Source organism: Oncorhynchus clarkii, chromosome 7 (genome assembly GCF_045791955.1).
Source record: "Oncorhynchus clarkii lewisi isolate Uvic-CL-2024 chromosome 7, UVic_Ocla_1.0, whole genome shotgun sequence".
Classification (NCBI taxonomy): domain Eukaryota; kingdom Metazoa; phylum Chordata; class Actinopteri; order Salmoniformes; family Salmonidae; genus Oncorhynchus; species Oncorhynchus clarkii.
The window spans coordinates 19,539,723-19,564,165 of NC_092153.1; the positions used below are offsets into that span (position 1 = coordinate 19,539,723).

The 24,443-nt window shown below is 41.3% G+C and overlaps 2 protein-coding genes across 2 annotated transcripts in view; both read left to right on the top strand.

The window, feature by feature from the left end:
* Positions 1-7,240, top strand: part of LOC139413007 (gamma-aminobutyric acid receptor subunit alpha-5-like) — a 37,582-nt gene extending 30,342 nt beyond the window's left edge. Inside the window, exons 8-10 of the mRNA XM_071159970.1 lie at positions 209-361; positions 3,828-4,039; positions 4,302-7,240. Coding sequence (XP_071016071.1) covers positions 209-361; positions 3,828-4,039; positions 4,302-4,607 — 671 coding nt within the window. The 3' untranslated portion in view covers positions 4,608-7,240. The remainder of the gene's footprint in view (positions 1-208; positions 362-3,827; positions 4,040-4,301) is intronic.
* Positions 7,241-8,397: 1,157 nt separating this feature from the next.
* Positions 8,398-24,443, top strand: part of LOC139414144 (gamma-aminobutyric acid receptor subunit gamma-3-like) — a 42,961-nt gene continuing 26,915 nt past the window's right edge. The window contains exons 1-3 of the mRNA XM_071162025.1: positions 8,398-9,278; positions 9,866-10,017; positions 22,477-22,544. Coding sequence (XP_071018126.1) covers positions 9,226-9,278; positions 9,866-10,017; positions 22,477-22,544 — 273 coding nt within the window. The 5' untranslated portion in view covers positions 8,398-9,225. The remainder of the gene's footprint in view (positions 9,279-9,865; positions 10,018-22,476; positions 22,545-24,443) is intronic.

The window sequence follows — 24,443 nt, forward strand, 5'->3', positions numbered from 1 at the left end:
TGTTGCATCCTTGTCATGTGTTTTTTTTATATATCGCTTAAACAAAAGAGCATATTATAAAGTTCGATAAAATTATCAAATATATAATACAATTATATAAAAATGCAGGATGACTTAGCGATTCACTATGTCCTTCTACTGTATATCTCCATCGTTGTTACCACCGCAATAATTCATTTCTTTGTCCCACCGTCCTCTAAACCAACAGGACAGTACACAGTCATGATGTGTCACTTCTACCTGAAGAGGAAGATTGGTTACTTTGTCATTCAGACATACATGCCATGCTTCATGACCGTGATCCTGTCCCAGGTGTCCTTCTGGCTCAACCGTGAATCTGTACCAGCCAGGACCGTTTTTGGTTAGTATGACCTCAACACAACCACTTGGATCAACTCCAGCGAAAAGTGTACTTTCAACTCAAAATGGACACTATGTGTTGCCCCATCACCCAACACATACAGTGGGTCAAAAAAGTATGACTATGACAGACAAAATGAGAAGAAAAAAAATCCAGAAAATCACATTGTATGAATTTTAATGAATTTATTTGCAAATGATGGTGGAAAATAAGTATTTGGTCAATAACAAAAGTTTATCTCAATACTTTGTTATATACCCTTTGTTGGCAATGACAGAGGTCAAACGTTTTCTGTAAGTCTTCACAAGGTTTTCACACACTGTTGCTGGTATTTTGGCCCATTCCTCCATGCAGATCTCCTCTAGAGCAGTGATGTTTTGGGGCTGTTGCTGGGCAACACGGACTTTCAACTCCCTCCAAAGATTTTCTATGGGGTTGAGATCTGGAGACTGGCTAGGCCACTCCAGGACCTTGAAATGCTTCTTATGAAGCCACTCCTTCGTTGCCCGGGCGGTGTGTTTGGGATCATTGTCATGCTGAAAGACCCAGCCACGTTTAATCTTCAATGCCCTTGTTGATGGAAGGAGTTTTTCACTCAAAATCTCACGATACATGGCCCCATTCATTCTTTCCTTTACACGGATCAGTCATCCTGGTCCCTTTGCAGAAAACCAGCCCCAAAGCATGATGTTTCCACCCCCATGCTTCACAGTAGGTATGGTGTTCTTTGGATGCAACTCAGCATTCTTTGTCCTCCAAACACGACAAGTTGAGTTTTTACCAAAAAGTTATATTTTGGTTTCATCTGACCATATGACATTCTCCCAATCTTCTTCTGGATCATCCAAATGCTCTCTAGCAAACGTCAGACGGGCCTGGACATGTACTGGCTTAAGCAGGGGGACACGTCTGGCACTGCAGGATTTGAGTCCCTGGCGGCGTAGTGTGTTACTGATGGTAGGGTTTGTTACTTTGGTCCCAGCTCTCTGCAGGTCATTCACAAGGTCCCCCCGTGTGGTTCTGGGATTTTTGCTCACCGTTCTTGTGATCATTTTGACCCCACGGGGTGAGATCTTGCGTGGAGCCCCAGATCGAGGGAGATTATCAGTGGTCTTGTATGTCTTCCATTTCCTAATAATTGCTCCCACAGTTGATTTCTTCAAACCAAGCTGCTTACCTATTGCAGATTCAGTCTTCCCAGCCTGGTGCAGGTCTACAATTTTGTTTCTGGTGTCCTTTGACAGCTCTTTGGTCTTGGCCATAGTGGAGTTTGTGTGACTGTTTGAGGTTGTGGACAGGTGTCTTTTATACTGAGAACAAGTTCAAACAGGTGCCATTAATACAGGTAACAAGTGGAGGACAGAGGAGCCTCTTAAAGAAGAAGTTACAGGTCTGTGAGAGCCAGAAATCTAGCTTGTTTGTAGGTGACCAAATACTTATTTTCCACCATAATTTGCAAATAAATTCATTAAAAATCCTACAATGTGATTTCTCATTTTGTCTGTCATAGTTGAAGTGTACCTATGATGAAAATGACAGGCCTCTCTCATCTTTTTAAGTGGGAGAACTTGCACAATTGGTGGCTGACTAAATACTTTTTTGCCCCACTGTACACTCATCACAATTTTCATGAATCGTGTTAGATTTTTTATTTAAACCTTTAGTTAGCCCAATAAGTAATTGAGAACACATTACCTTTCACAATAACGACCTGGTTAAACTACAATTATCTGTATCATCCATGATAAGGCCAATTTGAAATAGATTTTCAGGCAATTATAGACTTCACAGGTGATGAACACCTTTCTCTTGTCCCTAAAAAAACCTTAAATGTTTTCAGGGTTCCCCAACTGGCGGGTGACTTTATTTGTTTTCTGAGCAATAATAAATGCATTGTTTTTTTTATACTTTAATTTATTTATTGTTGGAAATAAGACTGTAAAAACACCAGCAAATCATCTCGAAGTGATTTTCATTTTGAAAATCTATTCCAAATTATTCCCACCCATAATAGAGAGAGCTATTATTAGTGACCAAAAAAAGTATGTGGACACCTCATCGAATATCTCATTCCAAAATCATGGGCATTAATATGGAGTTGGTCCCTCCTATGCTGCTATAACAGCCTCCACTCTTCTGGGAACATTGCTGCGGGGACTTGCTTCCATTCAGCCACAAGAGCATTAGTGAGGTCGGCCACTGATGTTGGGCGATTAGGCCTGACTCACAGTCGACGTTCCAGTTCATCCCAAAGGTGTTCAATGGGGATGAGGTCAGGGCATTGTGCAGGCCACTCAAGTTCTTCCACACCAATTTTGACAAACCATTTCTGTATGGACCTCTCTTTATGCACGGGGGCATTGTCATGCTGGAACGGGACTGAAACAGGACTGTTGCCACAAAGTTGGAAGCACAGAATCGTGTAGAATGTAATTGTATGCTGTAACGTTAAGATTTCCCTTCACTTGAACTAAGGGGCCTAGCCCGAACCATGAAAAACAGCCCCAAACCATTATTCCTCCTCCACCAAACTTTACAGTTGGCACTATGCATTCGCGTCTCCAGTCCAATGGCGGCAAGCTTTACACCACTCCAGCTGACGTTTGGCATTGCGCATGGTGATCTGAGGCTTGTGTGCTCGGCCATGGAAACCCATTTCATGAAGCACCCGATGAACAGTTCTTGTGCTGACGTTGTTTCCAGAGGCAGTTTGGAACTCGGTATTGAGTGTTGCAACCTAAGACAGATGATTTTTACACGCTACGCACTTCGGCACTCGGCGGTCCCGTTCTGTGAGCTTGTGCGGCCTACCACTTCGCGGCTGAGTTGTTGTATGACGGTTCCACATTGAAAGTCACTGACCTTTTCAGTAAGGCCATTCTATTGGCAATGTTTGTCTATGGATATTGCATGGCGGTGTGCTCGATTTAATACTCCTGTCTGCAAATGGGTTTGGCTGAAATAGCAGAATCCACTAATTTGAATGTGTGTCCACAAACTGTTGTATATACTGTATACTGTATGTTATTGAATACAAATGTAGCAATGTTTGAAATTATTATGTTTTAGTCAAATATATCTGTTTGGTCTTCTTGCGGTCTATTTGCAGTCTACAAGTGATTTGTAATTATGTTCCGGCCCCCTGACCACCCGCTCAAGAACAAATGTGCCCGCGGCTGAATCTAGTTGATGATCCCAAAATGTCTACAGCTTCCACACGTCACTACAGATTATGTCAACCACTCGATTCCCAAACACTAAATAATATATTACAACCTGTTGCTCACTCATCATACATGGGTAGGGTTCATTAGGCAGAGAATGGAAGAAAACGGACTGAAACAAGGAGGGACTACATGGCCTTGTCCAATTAGTAACTCTTAATTGATTTTTTTCATTGCAAAACATTTGAAAACCTTTTCCACTGTGTGCCCTAATGAACATGACGTCTCTGCTTTTCTATCAGGTGTCACTACAGTGCTGACTATGACTACTCTCAGTATCAGCGCTCGCAACTCGCTGCCTAAGGTGGCCTACGCCACAGCCATGGATTGGTTCATCGCTGTGTGCTATGCGTTCGTCTTCTCCGCGCTTATCGAGTTTGCCACCGTCAACTATTTCACCAAGAGGAGCTGGGCGTGGGATGGCAAGAAGGCCATGGAGGCTCAGCACCCAAAGGTGAGTCCATGGAGGGTCCCAGCACGTATCCCACCATTGAAAGTGATAGAGAGCTATGGTCGTATTTTTGGGATGACGTGATGGAAACGTTGATGCTGTACATGCATAATAATTACTGACAGAAATCGTTAGGTTAAAATAAAAACCGTTTAGCCCCGGTTTGTGTGGGTCGACATGTAACACAGACTATTTGTATCCATGCAACACAAATAGTACCGTATTAAATATTAAATGATACATTTTAAATGTTTTATCTCAACAGAAAAGGGACCCTATGGTGCTTTCTAAGAAGCCCAACAACGTCTGTACAGCAGGAGTGAACTACACCCCCAACATCACTAAGGATATCTCTATCTCCACCATCTCCAACAGCACCTCCATACAACTAAGATCGTCTGAAACAGAAGTCCTGGACCCCAAGAAAACCTACAACAGCGTGAGCAAAATCGACAAAATGTCCCGGATAGTTTTCCCTGTCCTATTTGGAACCTTTAACCTAGTGTACTGGGCTACTTACCTCAACAGAGAACCGGTCATCAAAGGAGTCAACATATTGGCTCCAACATAGTGTCTTTGTCAAACACACCACCCTACCTTCAACCGTATTGGCCTACAAGCTGCTGAAGAAAATGATACTGTGTCACAAAGGATGGGAGATGGGTTCTGTCTTTCTCATACTGTCATTTGCATGAAGCTTTTTAGAGAGATACTCTACCCATGTTTGCCTTGATATTCCCTCTTTATACCTACTGTACATTGCTTTAATTCAACAATGACATTTTGAAAGTGAAAATCAATGGCATTTTGAAAGTGAAACTCGACAAGGACCTTTTGAAATGCTGCAGTGTGGACATTTGTCCTAGCCTCAAATGAATTGAAAACGGTCATGGCATTTATGTTGTTGTTTATAACCCTGTCATCTTGAAGAATAGGAGACTGAGAATCACATGCTGTGTTAGTAGTATGAAGTAAGATAGCGGAAGCTAGGATGTTACGGAAAGTGGTGAATAATGATTTTCAGTGTCATTTCCAGTCAATTTGTGAAGTTTGTATAATGCTGCGGACAAATCTCTCTTATCTCTATTGGATACATACGTTGTTATACTTTTGTCATTTTTGCCCATCTCACATGTACTGTTTGTACAATTTAAAATGTTACTATTTCTTACCTCTATCTATATAATGTACAGATTAATAATTTTTGACAAACGTGGGTCTAACTGTGGAGACAGAGCCCAAATAAGCTAGCAAGATACAACGCTGTGATGTAATTGATGATACAGTCTAATCAACCTAGGTGAAAGTGCACAGTCGGAACATTCTAATCATTACCAAGTTATAAAATGGTTGGTTGATTAGGTCTGACTTTTTCAATTGCAATGAAAGTGTTTTCCCTAAGCTAGAGGGAGAGGGTGCCTACTTTGAAGTATTGAGCTGCCCTTTGGTGTGAAAGGTTGAACTCATGTACTGTAACAGGATACGTTTTCCTTAGGCATCAAAACGGACTGAAACAGGAAGGGACTTCCTGGATTTGTCCAGTAAGAAACACTTATTTTCATTTACCGTTTCAAAACATTTTGCTACCATTTGCCCTACTGAACACAGCCCTCCTACACTGCTGTCCTATCCTCATTGTGTCATGACCAGATTGGCCCCAGTCCCTGAAGTCCGCTAGGATCTAATTAGCCTGGGATAATGAGCTTGTACCTGTTAAACACTATCTGATATGGCCCCTGGAGAGAGAACCAACCACATGGGGACGACCACCCACCCTCACCCCAAGCCCAGAGCGCTTTGTTCAGGGTACGGGAAGGGGAGCATGTGGGTATGGCTCTGGTGCACGGTGCCTCTGTGGTAACACCTACTTTCTTGTTACAGACTCAAGAGACTGAGAGACGGTATCTTTTTTTTTAAAGAGAGAAAGAAGAATAATGGATGAAACAAGAAAGAATAAGTTTGTGCTTCAAGGTCTCCATACTGGGAAGAAAAAAGAATCCCTACTTCAGTAAAAGATGGAGATACAGCCTATATGTAACAAGCTGTTGCTTAGAATCATGTAAACTCGTCGACACAGCATGTACAGAGAGAGAATAGATGGATAATTATGGATATGATATTGGTGACGGATGGATAATTTAAATGTCACTGACGTTACAGTTCTCATTAAAGTATCATGTTGTAGATAATGCAATAACTACATGTATTATTATTATTATTTTATATTCAAATCTCCTAGGCAACAAAGACATTCTTCGTGTATATAGAGACAGTGACTAAAATACTTCTTTATTTGTATGTCTCTATGTGACATCTTGTGTTAAAGGAATAATCCACAAAAAAAAAACTTGTATGTATTTTTTTCATTAGTCCACTATTGACACAGTCCCAAAATAGTTTTGCATGTCAGCAATCATGTTTTCAAGATAAAGGACTTTCACAAAGTAAATTGCCACTAGCCACACCATTACATGCTGTTATTCCAATACAAATCAAACCTATTTAATGTAATTTCAGATACAGTATATTAATTAGTTATGTGTACTATTCTCCTTGTACTGGTGTAAATGTGTACATAATTTGAGGTTGCAGTCAAATGTTTTTATTTTGTTAAGCACTTGACAATGAAGCATCCCTCTGAAAGAAAATCCACCAATCAGACTTAGAGTACATCTTAAACGGGACAAATGGAACATGACCCCATGGAGGTGTCATGTATGAGCTATCCCTTGTCACTAATAGCAACTAGCAAAGGATGGGAGAGGAGGGGACTGCACTGATGACTCGATGGATTACAGAAATACTGGCCCAGGAGGTCCTGTTGTGTAGGGAGAGAGAGGACTGATTCCATCCCATCAGTCACTGTGGCAGCCACATCTGCCATACATCTGTTTGTCAAGGATTTAGTTCCGCTTAAGTTGCTTTTCCATTCAGGAGCCCTGTGTGCTTTCCACCAATTTAAGCCCTAACTGATGACAAATGGTGGTGCTCCTATGGAGTGGACAGCTGCGGTGAGTGTTAGCAGGCAGGGGGAAATTTACAATTTCAATGCTACGCTGAGAAAAAGACACATGATAGCTCATCGATATGAGGGTGTAGCTTAGCATAGTGCATACACTACCACCCATGTGTGTGTCTGGATTATGTGACTAAAAAGTGTCAATAAATGTATGTACATTATTTGATTAAATTAGTACACTGAAATCACTTTTTACCACATTATTATATTCTGTTTTCAGGAGGGAGAAATTATCAAACAGAATGGATGGTTTTCAGTCACAGTAGCCTATATCCTCTGTGTATGCATGTTGCATGTAGATAGGCTATACAGTAGCCTATATCAGGCTACTTGTATTACACAGTAAAGCCACATACTCCATCTATTTGAATCAAACCTGTGAGAAAGCAGGGGTATTGGTCTACTGGTTGGAGAATTTGGAAGAATACTTCCTGATTCAGATGTATTTATATGTCATGAACATATTTCAAAATGCATTAGCTTGACAAAATGGGAGAGATGGGTGCTTGCTTTCTAATTGGTGTGGGATTATAATATGCATCCAGGGAAAAATAAGCCTCTCTCTCCCTCTCCTGTGGCTGCGTTCCTGCTCCATACATGGGAAACTGCTATTTCCTACTAGGGCAGATTATATCTTGGGTCTGAGACATCAAAAGGTAAATCCGCTGTACAGTATTATTCCACTGGCATACAGACCAGCCTGGTCTCATAGACAAGATGTAACATAGTCAATGAAAACCTGGGACACTCAAATTAGTATGATATGTTTGGTATAAAACAGATGGTTACTTAAAGCAAAACCAAAAGTAAGGTGGTTGGTGGGGGGGTGAGTAGGTGTATAACGAGAATGTCTAGCAACCTAAAGGTTGTGAGTTTGAATCTCATCATGGACAATTTTAGCTAGTTAGCTATTTTCCAACTACTTACTACTTTTCATCTACTTTGCAGCTACTTAGCATGTTAGCTAAACTTAACCCTTTTAGCTAACCCTAACCCCCTAGCCTAGCTAACATTAGCCAGCTAGCTAACGTTATCCACCTAGCTACCTAGCAAGAATTCGTAACATATCGAACGTTGTACAAATCCGTAACCTATTGTACATTTGAAAAATCGTAACATTTTGTATGTTTTGTAAATTCGTAACATATAATAAGAATTGTAATTTGTAGGATATCGTACGAAATGGGTGGTGGACATTCACTAATTAATACATACCATATGAAACAAACATATCATACTAAAAACGGTATATCAGATTTACGTACAGAATAATGTGAAATGCTCTGAGACCAGGTTGGACACACAGTTATAGTAGCCCTAAATTGCAGTACTGCCGCCAGCCGAATGGAAGTGGTCTGGCTTCTCAGTGCAAACTTCCTCACGTTTTGTTGATTATTTTATAGGTTTAATCGAAAGTAAAGGATACTAAAAACGAACGCTACCAACACGAAGTGGCCAATAGCATTATGTGTCAGGGTTTAGCCTGCGATAGTTTACTGTACATTTTTATGTATCCTAAAAACAGAGAGAGCACGACTTTGGTTGGGAAAGCATTGTAGGCAACCAGCCTTTTCTCAGAAAGGGAGCAACTTTGAGAGGATATGGTGCCATTTCCATGGCTTTCTGCTTGAAATGTATCAAGTGATAATTTATCTTAAAGTAAAAGCGTTTTATAGCAATATTGATAATGATATGTAATCCAAGGAGCTACAATTTGCAATGAAAAACGTGTGAAAGTGAATAGGCTAGTCAAAGTTAAGATGTTGCTTGCATACTTTAATGTTTAAGGCTTTTTACGAGTCTCGTTCTGTAGGTAGACGCCCTACTGTACCTTGTGAACAATAACGTCATCATGTCGGTGCATAAACTGGTTACTGTAATTGAATGGAACGGAAGGAGGTGGGGTGCTGCTGTTTAAGACGTTGATCATTGACGTTGCAAAGAAGGACCCGAGCGACTCAAACAATCTCGGCGACTTCCGAACGCGGATGAATTCAACCTAATCCATGGTCGACTATCAGGAGATTTGATGGATTTCCTATAAGAAACTATACACTGGGTGAATAGTTCCAGTTTATATATACCGCTCCTTCTCCCTGGCTCCCTATACTCATCGCTCTAACAACGCAGAAGTCTCCACCGTCTTCATCATAAGTCATTTTCATGAACAATGACAACCAAGTTGCTGGTGTCTTTCTTACTTCTGTCAGTCCAACGGGTGCGGTAAGTCTCTTGGCTGTTATGATAATAGGTGTTGTTTTTACATAGTCGAAATGTGAATTGTGGTAAAATGAATTAAATCAATTAGAGCCTATTATGTGCTGTGTATGTCGCGCGCCTTTGATACGCAACAACACCGTCGCGCTTGCAGATAATTAATTGAACTTCAGATTCAATGTTTGGACAAATAGCTATTTATACTTACCATTTGTGTTATTCATTGTCGAACGTGTTTTCATATTAATGGTATATTCTATCACATAATAAATAGGTAGCCTAAGTAGTTAAATTCTGTAGTTAGCCTAGTTTAATTACTGTGTGTAAGACCGGGAACGTCCGCTGTAAATGGTTTTGTGTTGAGGAGATGTGTTTGATTTTGGATTATATATTTATATATAAATTACTTATTGTACGATTTCACTTTAAAGTCTGGTTTCATCTGCACTTGTTATGCACTGAATTCAAAAACCTAGGCCTGTAAGACTTAAGACTGATCGATTTTTAATGCATTAATTATAATCTAATGTCTGTGATATTAAGGATTTTGCTTTTGATTAATAAAACTAACTTCTTTTTTCTATGATGTTTAGTTCCGACCCAGACCCAAGGGACTACGATGGGGACTATGAGGACACAACTGTCAATCAGATGCTGGCTCCCAAAAACCACCAGGCCGAGGCAACGCTCATATTAAATAACTTACTTAAGGACTACGACAAGACACTACGCCCTGATATTGGAGGTGAGTTACATTTGTCTATTTTTTTTACTGCGGATATTATAAAAACTTTCAATGGAGTGTCTAAATTGCTTTGGTGATACGCGCACCTTCAATGGGTATGGCGAAGCGCGCTGTCCATAGTGTTGAAAGGGCCTCCTCGGGCGCGGTGCTCACTCACTGGTGGTTTTGTGTGTGTGTTTTTTTTTCTCCATCAACAAGCTCAGAGCTTCACCTGACAACCTAATCAACCAAGCAGGAGTAGGAAATCATTCCAGATAAACGGATACACATTTTGGTAGCCTATTTGTTTACCGGTACATGGCCAACCCAGATTACAGGAATCATAGTAGCCCATTAACGATGAGTGGGACACTGTATTGTACAGTAGGCCTAGGTTAGTTTCCGTGACACAACCCTCTCCCTTATGTCCCTTGTTGATTACAAATGGAATCTAGATTAAAGGCAGTTGTCAGAAACTGAATGCTGGTCATAAAATATTAACATTTGCACTTGAGGATAGCATTCAGCCAAAGACAGATTCATGATATTTATGTTAATTATCTCAGGAGTAAACTGAGTTATTCCCACAAGGTTGTCTTCATACAGTACACACATACTGTTTCTCTTAGCTTCCTAAGCCTGACAACTAAATGATAGAACTATACTGAACAAAAATATAAACGCAACAATTTATTGATTTTACTGAGTTACAGTTCATATGAGGAAATCAGTCAATTAATTCAATTAATTAGGCCCTAATCTATGGATTTCACATGACTGGGAAGACAGATATGCATCGGTTGGTCACAAAATAGGCCTCACAATGGGCCTCAGGATCTCATCACGGTATTTTTGTGCATTAAAATTGCCATCGATAAAATGCAATTGTGTTCCCTTACGCCTGCCCACACCGTAACCCCTCCGCCACCATTGGGCCCTCTGTTCACAACGTTGACATGAGAACTGCTGGCCCACACGCCATACACATGGTCTGTGGTTGTGAGCCTGGTGGGATGTACTGTCAAATTCTCTAAAATTACGTAGGAGAAAGCTTATGGTAGAGAAATGAACATTCAATTCTCTATTAACAGCTTGGGCGGACATTCCTGCAGTAAGCATGCCAATTGCATGCTACCTCAAATGCACATTTTAGAGTGGCCTTTTAATGTCACCAGCACAAGGTGCACCTGTGTAATGATCCTGCTGTTTAATCAGCTTCTTGATATGCCACACCTGTCAGGTGGATGGATTATCTTGGCAAATGAGAAATGCTCACTAACAGGAATGTAAACAAATTTGTGTACAACATTTTTGAGAAATAAGCTTTTTGTGTGTATGGTAAATTTATTGGGTCTTTTATTCTAGCTCATAAAACATAGGACCAACACTTTACATGCTGTGTTAATAATTTTGTTCAGCGTACATACAGCAGAAGCATAATTCAATACAATAATTTGATGAATATGATAATGAACGCCACCACAGACACCACTGTTTTATTTGTTTTCACGATTCTAAAAGTTTCACATGTACATATAATCGTGGCATCTAAGAACCAAATCTTGCGCTGTCCGGACCTCTGGCAGTCTCTATGGGGGTGCCACAGGGTTCAATTCTTGGACCGACTCTCTTCTCTGTATACATAAATGATGTCGACTCTTGCTGCTGGTGAGTCTCTGATCCACCTCTACGCAGACGACACCATTCTGTATACTTCTGGCCCTTCTTTGGACACTGTGTTAACAACCCTCCAGGCAAGCTTCAATGCCATACAACTCTCCTTCCGTGGCCTCCAATTGCTCTTAAATACAAGTAAAACTAAGTGCATGCTCTTCAACCGATCGCTGTCTGCACCTGCCCGCCTGTCCAACATCACTACTCTGGACGGCTCTGACTTAGAATACGTGGACAACTACAAATACCTAGGTGTCTGGTTAGACTGTAAACTCACCTTCCAGACCCACATCAAACATCTCCAATCCAAAGTTAAATCTAGAATTGGCTTCCTATTTCACAACAAAGCATCCTTCACTCATGCTGCCAAACATACCCTTGTAAAACTGACCATCCTATCAATCCTCGACTTCGGCGATGTCATTTACAAAATAGCCTCCAACCTATATTATAGCCTATACCCTATTCAACAAATTGGATGCAGTCTATCACAGTGCCATCCGTTTTGTCACCAAAGCCCCATATACTACCCACCATTGCGACCTGTACGCTCTCGTTGGCTGGCCCTCGCTTCATACTCGTCGCCAAACCCACTGGCTCCATGTCATCTACAAGACCCTGCTAGGTAAAGTCCCCCCTTATCTCAGCTCGCTGGTCACCATAGCATCACCCACCTGTAGCACGCGCTCCAGCAGGTATATCTCTCTGGTCACCCCCAAAACCAATTCTTTCTTTGGCCGCCTCTCCTTCCAGTTCTCTGCTACCAATGACTGGAACGAACTACAAAAATCTCTGAAACTGGAAACACTTATCTCCCTCACTAGCTTTAAGCACCAACTGTCAGAGCAGCTCACAGATTACTGCACCTGTACATAGCCCACCTATAATTTAGCCCAAACAACTACCTCTTTCCCTACTGTATTTTTTAAATTGTATTTATTTATTTATTTTGCTCCTTTGCACCCCATTATTTTTATTTCTTCTTTGCACATTCTTCCACTGCAAATCTACCATTCCAGTGTTTTACTTGCTATATTGTATTTACTTTGCCACCATGGCCTTTTTTTTTTGCCTTTACCTCCCTTATCTCATCTCATTTGCTCACATCGTATATAGACTTGTTTATACTGTATTATTGACTGTATGTTTGTTTTACTCCATGTGTAACTCTGTGTTGTTGTATGTGTCAAACTGCTTTGCTTTATCTTGGCCAGGTCGCAGTTGTAAATGAGAACTTGTTCTCAACTTGCCTACCTGGTTAAATAAAGGTAAAATAAAATAAATAAAAAGACAAATATACATTGCATGATGATGTCAGGGGCAGATTGGTCATCTGGCAATTCTAGCAGATGCCAGATGGGCTGGATCATTTTGTAGATGGGTGTGCTGGTCAAAATTGACACACACCATTAAAAAAATAATTAAAAAATATGAAAAAAGTGACATGGCTGGCGGCCCATGGGCCTGTTAACACTTTTTAATTTCTCTGTTACACTAATTTGTAATGAGCCTTTGGCTGATCAGTGGGCAACAGCCAACCCCCCCCCCCCCCCCCCCCAACCTAAAGAGGCTGAAGAAATTTGGCTTGTCACCAAAAGCACTCACAAACTTCTACAGATGCACAATCGAGAGCATCCTGTCGGGCTGTATCACCGCCTGGTACGGCAACTGCTCCGCCCACAACCGTAAGGCTCACCAGAGGGTAGTGAGGTCTGCACAACGCATCACCGGGGGCAAACTACCTGCCCTCCAGGACACCTACACCACCCGGTGTCACAGGAATACCATAAAGATCATCAAGGACAACAACCACCCGAGCCACTGCCTGTTCACCCCGCTATCATCCAGAAGGCGAGGTCAGTACAGGTGCATCAAAGCAGGGACCGAGAGACTGAAAAACAGCTTCTATCTCAAGGCCATCAGACTGTTAAACAGCCACCACTAACATTGAGTGGCTGCTGCCAACACACTGACTCAACTCCAGCCACTTTAATAATGGAAATTGATGGAAATTGATGTAAAAATATATCACTAGCCACTTTATATAATGCTACTTAATATAATGTTTACATACCCTACATTACTCATCTCATATGTATATACTCTACTCGATACCATCTACTGCATCTTGCCTATGCCGTTCTGTACCATCACTCATTCATATATCTTTATGTACATTTTCTTTATCCTTTTACACTTGTGTGTATAAGGTAGTAGTTTTGGAATTGTTAGGTTAGATTACTCGTTGGCTATTACTGCATTGTCGGAACTAGAAGCACAAGCATTTCGCTACACTAGCATTAACATCTGCTAACCATGTGTATATGACAAATAACATTTGATTTGATCATCCTCATGATTCCTGTAATGAAAGTGTCTGCCCTGCCCATGTTTCACTGGGGCCTGCTGTTGTGATGACCAAGCCACTCTCCTCTCCCACCATGCGCTCGAGAGAAAAATTATGTTCTGATTGTATAACATTTCAAAATGAAATTGCGGGAAAAACACTGCTTTGGAAGCTTCGTCCCGTTGTCCCTGTCGAGGAGAGCCTCAGCTTTCTGTAGGTGTAATTGTTATTTCTCAACTCTCAATATTCACCTCAATAGCAGCTATTTTACAACCAAGGTATTTGATATGGCTTTGACATGTGGAGCGGTGTGTGTGAAATGCACACCGGCCATTGCGAGGGCCTATAACTGTTCGTTTTTTTTTTGTGACATTCAATGTACTGTTGGATGAATACATGGTTACTAGCAGTGGGCATTATATTTAGAGTTAGCTATCTAGTTCAAAAGCTTTGAGTTTATACTTCCTCGGGTGTTGAACCCCAAAGTAATTAGCCTATGATATTGGTGCACAAAAAAACGGAGAAATTCTGGAGTCCTATTTTGACAGTAGAATATAGAAACTATAGTCTAATTGTCATACCAAAGTACATGACAATCACTGTATCAGGTTGCACATCAAAATATATTGAATCACACCTGATTGGATGTATTAGATGATGTGTTGGATGAAACAACATATTACTTGATTACCTCAGCAGTCTATTTATAACACTTCTTAATAAATCACTATGAATGACTTCATAAGATGATTGCTCATGATTTGGGTCCGACCAAATCCGGGGCTGGTGCCACCAACTGTAAAAGGTAGGGGCACCAGTTACACCTTGGGATAATGTTAGTAATTAGTAATTGATACTTAGGGTATGTGTTGATTCAGGGGAACACACATGACAGGCTCTAATTTGCAATATATCCTAAGTCATTAGCTTGGCTTTTATAACGTATAAAGCTTAAAGGAATAATCACCTTAAAAAAAACATTTTAAAAAAAATGTATTTTAGTACACTGTTGATACAGTCCCATAATGTTTTGCATGTCAGCAATCACCTTTTCAAGGTATAGAACTTTCAAAAAGCAAATCGTAATTTGCCACCATCATCATGAGGATGTGGCAAGTGACAGTTTGCTTTGAGTTGGTAGTGCGCTCAGTGATGTGGGCTGGTGTGGATAAAATACCAGGGCCAAATTTTTGTCCCAGTCCGCCCCTTTTGCATGTAGGGGTTTTACAGTAATGTCTGAAGGTCAGATGTAATGTATTACAAATAGGGTCAAATGTACTCTTTATTCTAATTGTATTATGTATTATTGTCTCTTATTCACGTGGCCATGTAAACCACAGATTTACTGTAGACATATGCTCCTTTTGAATGCTGTACAATCCCATAATATGCATTGTATATTCATAAACATGTATGAATATATTACATGCCTGTTATACAAGCCGTATACTACAATGCTTTGCACCTTGGAACATTGTAATCCCCGAGTTCAGAGCTCCAACCTCACAGATTATGGATATTGATGCATCTCCCGGTTCAGCTCACATGGGTTGAAGTGGCTGCTTTTGTGTCCTTATTATGTCAGCTTCCTTTTGGGTTGTCAGGGGATCCTAGGCAAAGTGGGTCAGAATATTATTCCTCAGCATGCCAAGATGATGCACCACCCAGTTTGGGAATCACACCACGGTACATCAGCATCAAACTCAGGAAGTAGCATTCCTCACGTGGCACTCTTCCAGTGCAGGCACGGGCACAGTGGAGAGTTCAGAGGGATTCATTCACAGAGAACAGAGTTGAACCTTGGCTGCTTCTCTAGCAAGGTTGCTCCTTTAGATCTCTATGGGGCTAGGCTGGATGTGTTGGGCTATGTTTGATGGCTGACAGGGCATGTCCGCTTGAAAGATCTAAGTCACGGGTTTATTTCCAGGTTGAAGGGTGTGAGAGTGTGAGTAACACTTGATGTTGCTAATTGTCTGAGTGGCATGGCCACCCGCTGCCAGCTGTTGTAGCACATGGGAAAGTGTCACGTTCATCAGACACGTACCTACACCAGTCTGTTTGTGTGTGTGTGGACTTGTTTTCCTATTTGTCTGGACCAGAATGTCCTGACAAGACAGGAAGACAAGAACAATTCTGAAAAGTCAGGACATTTTGCGTGTCCTGAAAAGTTATAATGCTATTTTAGGTTTAAGGGTTAGGTTTAGGGTTAGGATTTCTAATGGGAATACATATTTACTTCCCAAAAAGTTCTGACAAGTAACTAAAACATGGCTTATATATATATATATATATATGTGTGTGTGTGTGTGTGTGTGTGTGTGTGTGTGTGTGTGTGTGTGTGTGTGAGAGAGAGAGAGCGTGCTTGCCTGTGTGTGTTTGAGCATGGCATGTGAAGGTGTGTGTGAGTGTGTTTGCATAGAGTGTGTGGGTGGGTAAGAGGAGATCCTCACTCCAGTCTATCTTTTTGAAGTGTGAATTAACAACCCCGGCATTAGTCAGGCTGCTGTTGGAAATGATTGAAGAGGGACTTTGATTTCTGACAAAACGCAGGTGCATCACTGTTAAATATAAATTGCCCTCAGACACGAATGGATTTAGAATGAATGCGGCTGCTCTTCTCTGAACATCCCTGTTCATGGTGGCCGATTTGTTCAACGGAAATGCTTATCCCCTCCCAAAGATGCATTTTAAACATTAGTTATACATTTTCACCTATGACAATAACTCTGGAGGGGGTAGCACTGCTGTAGTTTAGCACAAACTGTAGTTTAGCACAATGTAAAGCTTGGCCCCACGTTGAGTTTGAACCATTTTCAAAATCGCACCATCCAGATTCACAATGAAGGCAATCCAAGGCCAACACTCATGTTCCTTTCTGACTCTGGATGGCACTTATTCAGGGAGATGAACCTTGCTCACCCAGACACAATGCTCGACTGGCTGTACAGCGAAGAACAGCACACCCACTACCCATTTCCACTGACCCATTTCCACTGGGTCAGATGTGACTGCACAGCCTCCACATTTGCCCTCAGCAAATGTCTTCAGGCAATCTCTTCAGGATGGAGATTCCAGCGCTAAAGCTGCATTGGCTGGATCCCAATCAGATGGAATCTGTTTTTAGATATTTCGGCAAGGTTGGCTGGAGAAAGTGGTGCAACTTTACCTGGATTGTGTCGACTGTTTGCTATTGGACGGTATTGCCATTGAGTTTCTTGTGCTGTTTGTGCTGCGTTAATATCCTTGACGATAGCTATGTATTCTTCCCGAGCCGTTATCCCCGGTTTTAAGTGATGTCATCAGAGACACAGGACACAGTTTTCTGTCAAAACGTTTTTTTGAACAGAGGGCCACAGAATTGGTCTGGACATTTCATCTACTCGGGTTTAGTAGATGGACAACGGTCAGAGGGCGGTAAACTTGTAGAATCTTAAATGCTTAGCTTGACTGCACTGGATAGTCTCAGTCCTCTCGCAAAATCCAGTTCGCTATTTAAATTGATTTCAGAGCAGGGGCCCACAAAATTGGTCTTGTCATTGTATCTACTTCAGGTGTAGTAGATGGATAATGGCCGTAGATTAGTAGACTTTTAGAATACTATAGGCTTAGCTTGGCTAATCTGGGAAAACGCAGTCCTCTCAAGCTTCTCCACAGTGACATATTGACGCAACCTTTCAGCAGACAGGGAGTGCCTGATACCCCTTTCTCTATTTTAAGCCCCCTGAAAATGTAATTAGATTAGATCACCCACCGGAGAGTAGAGCCGAGATTCCCAGACAGACAGACACTCAATTAAATGGAACCCACATCTGATCAGGGAGCACTCATCTCTGACTCCTCATTTAGTTCCACCATGGCCATCCCCACTTCCTGAATCTAGCAGTTGCCCAGAGAATCATGCAATACTTTGATTGGTTTGATACGGGCACTGCTGAGGTGCAAGGGTGTGAATGGAGGTTATCCTTATGGATGTTCAACTTCTTAAGAGTGTCTTCCACCCTCCCATTGTTAAGGATTACTAGGGTGTTTAAGGGGGGAATACAAATGATTATTTCCACAGTTCAAATGCAAAGGGCTTTGGAACCAGCTCAGTGTAATCCCCAGACTTTGTCAGAATCTACTGTGAAATATACAGTATAATACTAATGGAAGCAACAGTTTCTGACGATTTTAATGCACAACTAATCTTTATTCTGTTTTCTTTTTAATGAAAGAGGGGATGTAATATGGAACTGAATATGCTTCAGGGTGGGTGGTGGGGTGTGTCTGTCTGTCTGTCTGTCTGCTTACTCTTTACATTCCCCATCTGCCCTTTTAGAATGTGTAAGACGAAACATCTTTAATACAGTACTTTCAAAGTTCTTGACATTTTCCGGATTGACTGACCTTCATGTCTTAAAGTAATGATGGGCTGTCATTTCTCTTTGCTTATTTGAGCTATTCTTGCCATAATATGGCAAGAATAGCCCTATTTGGTAGGAATAGCTCTATCTTCTGTATACCAACCCGACCATGTCACAACACACCTGATTGGCTCAAACGCATTGAGAAGGAAAGAAATTCCACAAATTAACTTTTAACAAGACACACCTGTTATTTGAAATGCATTCCAGGTGACTACCTCATGAAGCTGGTTAAGAAAGAGTGTGCAAAACTGTCATCAAGGCAAAGGGTGGCTACTTTGAAGAATATAAAATATATTAGGAATTTTGGTTACTACATGATTCCATGTGTTATTTCATAGTTCTGATGTTTTCACTATTATTCTACAATGTAGAAAAACTCTTGAATGAGTACCTGTGTCCAAATTTTTGACTGGTACTGTATATCAACCAACTTGTCCCACTTCTGGACCGTACAAGATTGATGCTATAAATTACCCACAGACACATCGAGGAAACAACCTCACTGGTCATATCAGGCAACTGAGCATCCAACTTGGATAACCCTCCATCAGAAAATAACAGCGATCACTCAACCTAATGTCACCTGTTTCCCATCAGATAAAGTTCAGCCGTCTCCTCTGGCTCTACAGTGATCAGGTTAGCAGGAGCCACAATGGCAGGACCTGAAACAGAACCACACATCCTAATGAAGATAGGATCGCCAGAGGTGCACAATGCATGTTCAAAGTCTCTCTCATATAATGAACTATAGCCATATGCCCCCTCTCATTCTGCTGGTCTTAATACTGTTAGTGTGGGTCTCACAGGTCTCAACTCCAGTAAAGCAGGGCCTGGTTGATTAATAGGCTATTAACCCATTCTCTGTGCTATCATTAAAGGGACTCTCAGATATTTAGCCGGGGCATTCACAAACACTGGAACCCAGCAACAGATTAATTTGCTGTTGTTTTCTCCTCCCAAAGCAGCCCCATATACTCATGCTATTTGGTGCGTAATTGGTGAGATTAGATCGAAATACATGTCCCAAAACATGGTGTCCCAAAACATGGTGTCCCCAGTCTATGTCTACTTTTCAAGAAAATGGCCTAATAAGTCTTGTTAGGGACCCTAACAAGACATGGGGAGAAGATGAAAATCAATTCAATGGTTAGAGGCAACATGAAATTATGTTGAGATGATGTGGACTTGGGTCCCTAATTCAATCAATTGCAGATAAAGGAGAAAACAATGCAGGTTCACTCAAAATGTTAGTCAGAGGTTGCGTATTTGACAGGCAGCCAAAACAGACCAATCAAATCAGCTCTGAAAAAGATCTGATGTGATTGGCCAAAAGACCAATTTGTGGAAAAACAACGAGAATTGGCCTGCCTGTATAAATGCAGCCAGTGTTAATTGTGACAAAACCAACACACCACAAATCAAGTCTTAGAGATCCTGTATGGATTATATATGTATTTCTCAGCAAATCAACACAAAAACTACACCTGTCCTTTCTGTAGTTACATTATGTTTATACCCATAGAATTTATTTTCCATTATGTGATTGATCGAATTGGGTCTCATTAACATTTTCAAATGTACTTTTTTAATTGTACAGCAGTACTGTCACCAATAAATGCTTTGTGGTTATCAACTACAGCTCTCTCTGGCTTTCGTCCCCTAGTCTCTCTCTTGATCAGGACAATTAGAGGATATTAGTTTCAGGATGCAGCTGAGACCAGGGACACAGCCATCTGAGATGTCTTACTTCCTGTTTTAATATAGTCTGTCCCCAAACTCCCAGAACACACTAGGTCATGTCTGTCTACCACCTTGCTTTTAATGACCTCTGTCTGTCTGGCAGAGTGAAGTAGAAGACCGAGTGCAGCAAGGCTCGATCTAACCCTCACTGCATCCCATATGGCACCCTGTTCCCTTTATAGTGCACTACTTTTAACCAGAGCCCTATATGGGGAATAGGGTGCCATTATGGATTCAGACACTGTTAACACAACTCCTAAGACAGATGACAGATATCACCCGGCGCCCATTGATCTCATCTGAAGATGTTTGTGTTTGGATTGTTGTTGTGAAAGATGAAATTAGCTTGTCACAATTCTGGCTGACAGGAGATAGAGGGGAAGAAAGCGACTGGAGGCTGACGAGAGAGGCTTTACTGAGGGTATTGTGCTCATTTACTGGGCTAGAGACGCAGACCTTGGACAAGGCATAATGTCTGTCACGCGGCTCACCACGGCTCAAACCCAGGACATCTGCTTTGTTAGCACACGTGACCACCCTCCCGAATTGTCTACCAAACGGCGCCACCGAACAGTTAATGAATCAGCGGCGCAAGTGGTGACACAGGCTGAGTAGTACGTTTCACACATCCCCATGTGCTACAAAGACACTGGAGAGCCTGTCATATAGCTTATTACCGTCTCAAAATAAGGGTGCTGATCTAGGATCAGGATCCCACTGTCCATGGAATCATATTCAATGTAATCTAACAGTCAACACTGATCCTAAATCAGAACTCCTACCTGAGACACTTGATACATATGACGCCAGCTCAGTAAAGATCAGACCAGACAACAGCAATGCAAAGGCAACAGAAAACATTTTAATACAATGTACGGGGAATTAAACTAGGAGAATTGAGCGGTCATGGTGAATGAGACCGGCGGGGCTGACTAGGGCAAATGTATTTCTCATCACATTGACAGGCTAACTGGGTGTAAAAGCTGCTCCTCCATTAAAACCCTCATGGGGGAATTTTACTCTGCAGATGGGGAGTTGTAATCATGCTTGCTTGATCAGGAAGGGGAGGGAGGGAGGGCCGGCCTTGGCGCGAATAAATCACAGATAACAGTAACTGAACAAACTCAAGTCAAAGCAGCGTAGATTAAACATATGGGGAAACTCTACAGAGGATTCGTATGGGCAGTGCATTCACCTTCCCATATGTCATGATTATATTGAATTTGACAGTAAAACTACTGTACTACAACTTTGAATAACATTCCAATAGCACCATTTTACTTCCTTTAAAGCAGGGTTTCCCAAACTCGGTCCTGGGGCCCCTCCTGGGGACATGTTTTGGTTTTTGGTTCTTGTTGGTTCTTTGAATCAGATGTATAGTGCTAGGGCAAAAAAACTAAATGTGCACCCAGGGGTGCCCAGGAACCCCAGGAAAGTACTTTAGCAAGTGACTTCAAAAAAGTTGCTGCCACACATGTACATTGTGTTATTTGATGATAGTGGCTAAAGTGGAACTTAATCATGTCTTGTCAAATCAAATTGTGTTCGTCACATGCGCCAAATACAACAGGTGTAGGTAGAACTTACAGTGAAATGTAAAAAAAAAAAGTATTTACTAAGTAAACTGAAGTAAACAATAAATACATAAAAAGACACATTTAAAAAAAGACAAGATGTACTCTGCTATTTTCTTGCGTCTGAATTCTGCAAAACTCTCAAATATCTATTCCTCCATTACACCCTGTCGCAATTAAAATAGGTCTTTGTGTGTATTTTTCTGTCATAGTCTGATGTGTGTACTGCACCAGCTCAACAGTTAATTGCCGAAGTTGCCAAAGCCTATGAAAGAGGCTAATGTGCAATGACAGAGGTGCACTTAGCCACGCAAGCGTGAACTGCTCATTACAGCGACGCCTTGTAAGATTAGGTATAGAGAACAGGCTTTAAATTGAATTGTGAAATGTAGGGTTGGAATCGTGTATGGCATGTTATTTCAATAGATTTGAGCTGTGCGGAAAACAGTTTCCTATGTCTCAAGTGAAAGGTGACTGCCTGGAATGAAACTGGTGAACCGGTGAACCACTTCTCGTATAAGCATCACTTATGATAAGTGATAGTTCACCCTCAAAATCAATATGTGTCAGGTGTTTTCCTCCCTCAGACACGGTTGAAAGTCAACCAGAGTCAACGACAGATATGTAGGCATGTCCTTTCAAACACTCTCGACATGGCACCCTAGGCTTGGCAGTGCTATTACACTTGGTTGTGGTTAAAATGTGCTTTTACAGTGATTTCTCCTTCTGTCTTTTACAGTTAAACCAACGCTTATCGACGTCGACATATACGTCAATAGCATCGGACCTGTATCATCAATAGACATGGTAAGTGAATATTTATCTCTCTCTCTCCTGCTTATCATGAACATAATTGGATTACTTTGGTTTTCTGTGCCGCTTGAAAAAAAAAGGTCAACTGTGGGCCAAGAGAGTAAAGGCAAGATGCACTTTCCATCGTCCTTCATATCCCCTGTGAGCTGGGCTGCACAGGAAAGCAGTTGTATCTGGTGGTGAAGTGGGATGTGTGGGTGATGGAATGAGAAATACAGCCTGTGGTCACAGTGCTCAGACAACTGTTATACCCGTAGTAACTGTATCGGTATGCTCTGTATGTAAATGACTCAAATGTAAAATCGCTCAAATGTACATGGCTCAAATGCTTAGCAGTGATAGCGCAATGGATATTGAATGCACACTGTGTGAGGGTGTAATACAACTCTAGCTCCCATTGTAGTAAGAACAACCCTTAGTGTGTTATTCATGATATACATCAGAGTGCTTAAGCCTTGTTGCTTATTTACTTCAATTGATCCTATATGTAATATCCCTATGGTTTGTGATCTTGGGTAGTGTAGTGTGCTGTTATTTTTTATTGTTGTGAAGTTCATTCAGGCCATATAGCCATTTTTGTTTAGAATCAACAGCTACACCTACTAGTGAGTCACCAGACTATCACATAACTGAATGATGTTCACCCCACCTTGGATTTTTACCTGATTATTTCAGATACACAGTGATTGGTGAGTCGCACAGATCTCCACCACGATGTGACTTTGGCTAGACTACGATAGCCTATAGGAGCACCCAACACCCTCCCTTAGCCCCGCCCCTGTAACTGTTTGTCCTGGCAACATTACAAAAGCCAGGAAGAAAAGAAAAACAACCGATTTCTTCAGCTCGGCTTAGCTGCAAACCCCCCGTCACACTTCAGTGCACCCCGAGCGTCACCCTGTGAACTGTGGATGCCTCGAATGTCCATTTAACGCATTTAGATCATCAGAACTCTGTTTCTGGAAGACAAAGCAGCAGGTCAAGTCGATGGGTTGTATGGAACAAGGCATCCATATTGATCATCAACCGTAATTGTTACATGTTCATATACAGTAGGGTTGGCAGTCAATAGACTCACCCAGGTATGATGTTCTATGGACATAGTATTTGATATAATTTGGAACTGTGTAATACCCATCCATATTGATAATGTGCAATAATATATATTGGGTTTGTATAGTCAACAAAGGCTACTCACTCAGACATGATGTTCTATGTTCATGGTATGTACTCTACTATAATTGTTTCTGTTTAAGCCATATCTACAGTATAAGCCTAGTATGTAGTCACCCAGACCTGATGTTCCATCGGCATTGTTAGTGATCCAAAGAGAAGGAGAGTCTTTTTTTGCCATCGGGGAATGGTTAGGGTTTATTTACACCGACGGGACTGAGTCCTCGGATGAGTCAACGTCACTGAAGCAGATATTAATCTAGGACAGAGTGTGATGGGAGCATGTCTGATTAAGTACCATTATCTCAGAGCGCAGTGGTCATAGTTGCTGGTGCTATTCAGGAAAGATAGCACGTCGAATTAGCCGACCAAAAGAGGACACTATGCCACAGTAATCTCGGCCTACAGTCCATCAGTTAAATATAATGACTCTCTCTCCATGAGATCTCGTAACGCTACAGTGCTTCATGTGGTGCCATTGAAAAATGAGGGATCTATGATGTTATTTGGTGCATTTTTGCTGAGTGAAAAAAGATTGTGTTAATATGAGGAATCAATATTCTTCTCCAGGGCATGGTTATTTTTATGTTCCACAGGATTAGTGCCAATAAAGACAAAAAATAAGTTCTTCAGAACCTGTCTGATTGTTTGCTCTCCTCAGAATGAAAATAGATTGATAAGAGTCTGCCAAAATGTCTAACCTAGATAACAATGGCTTAC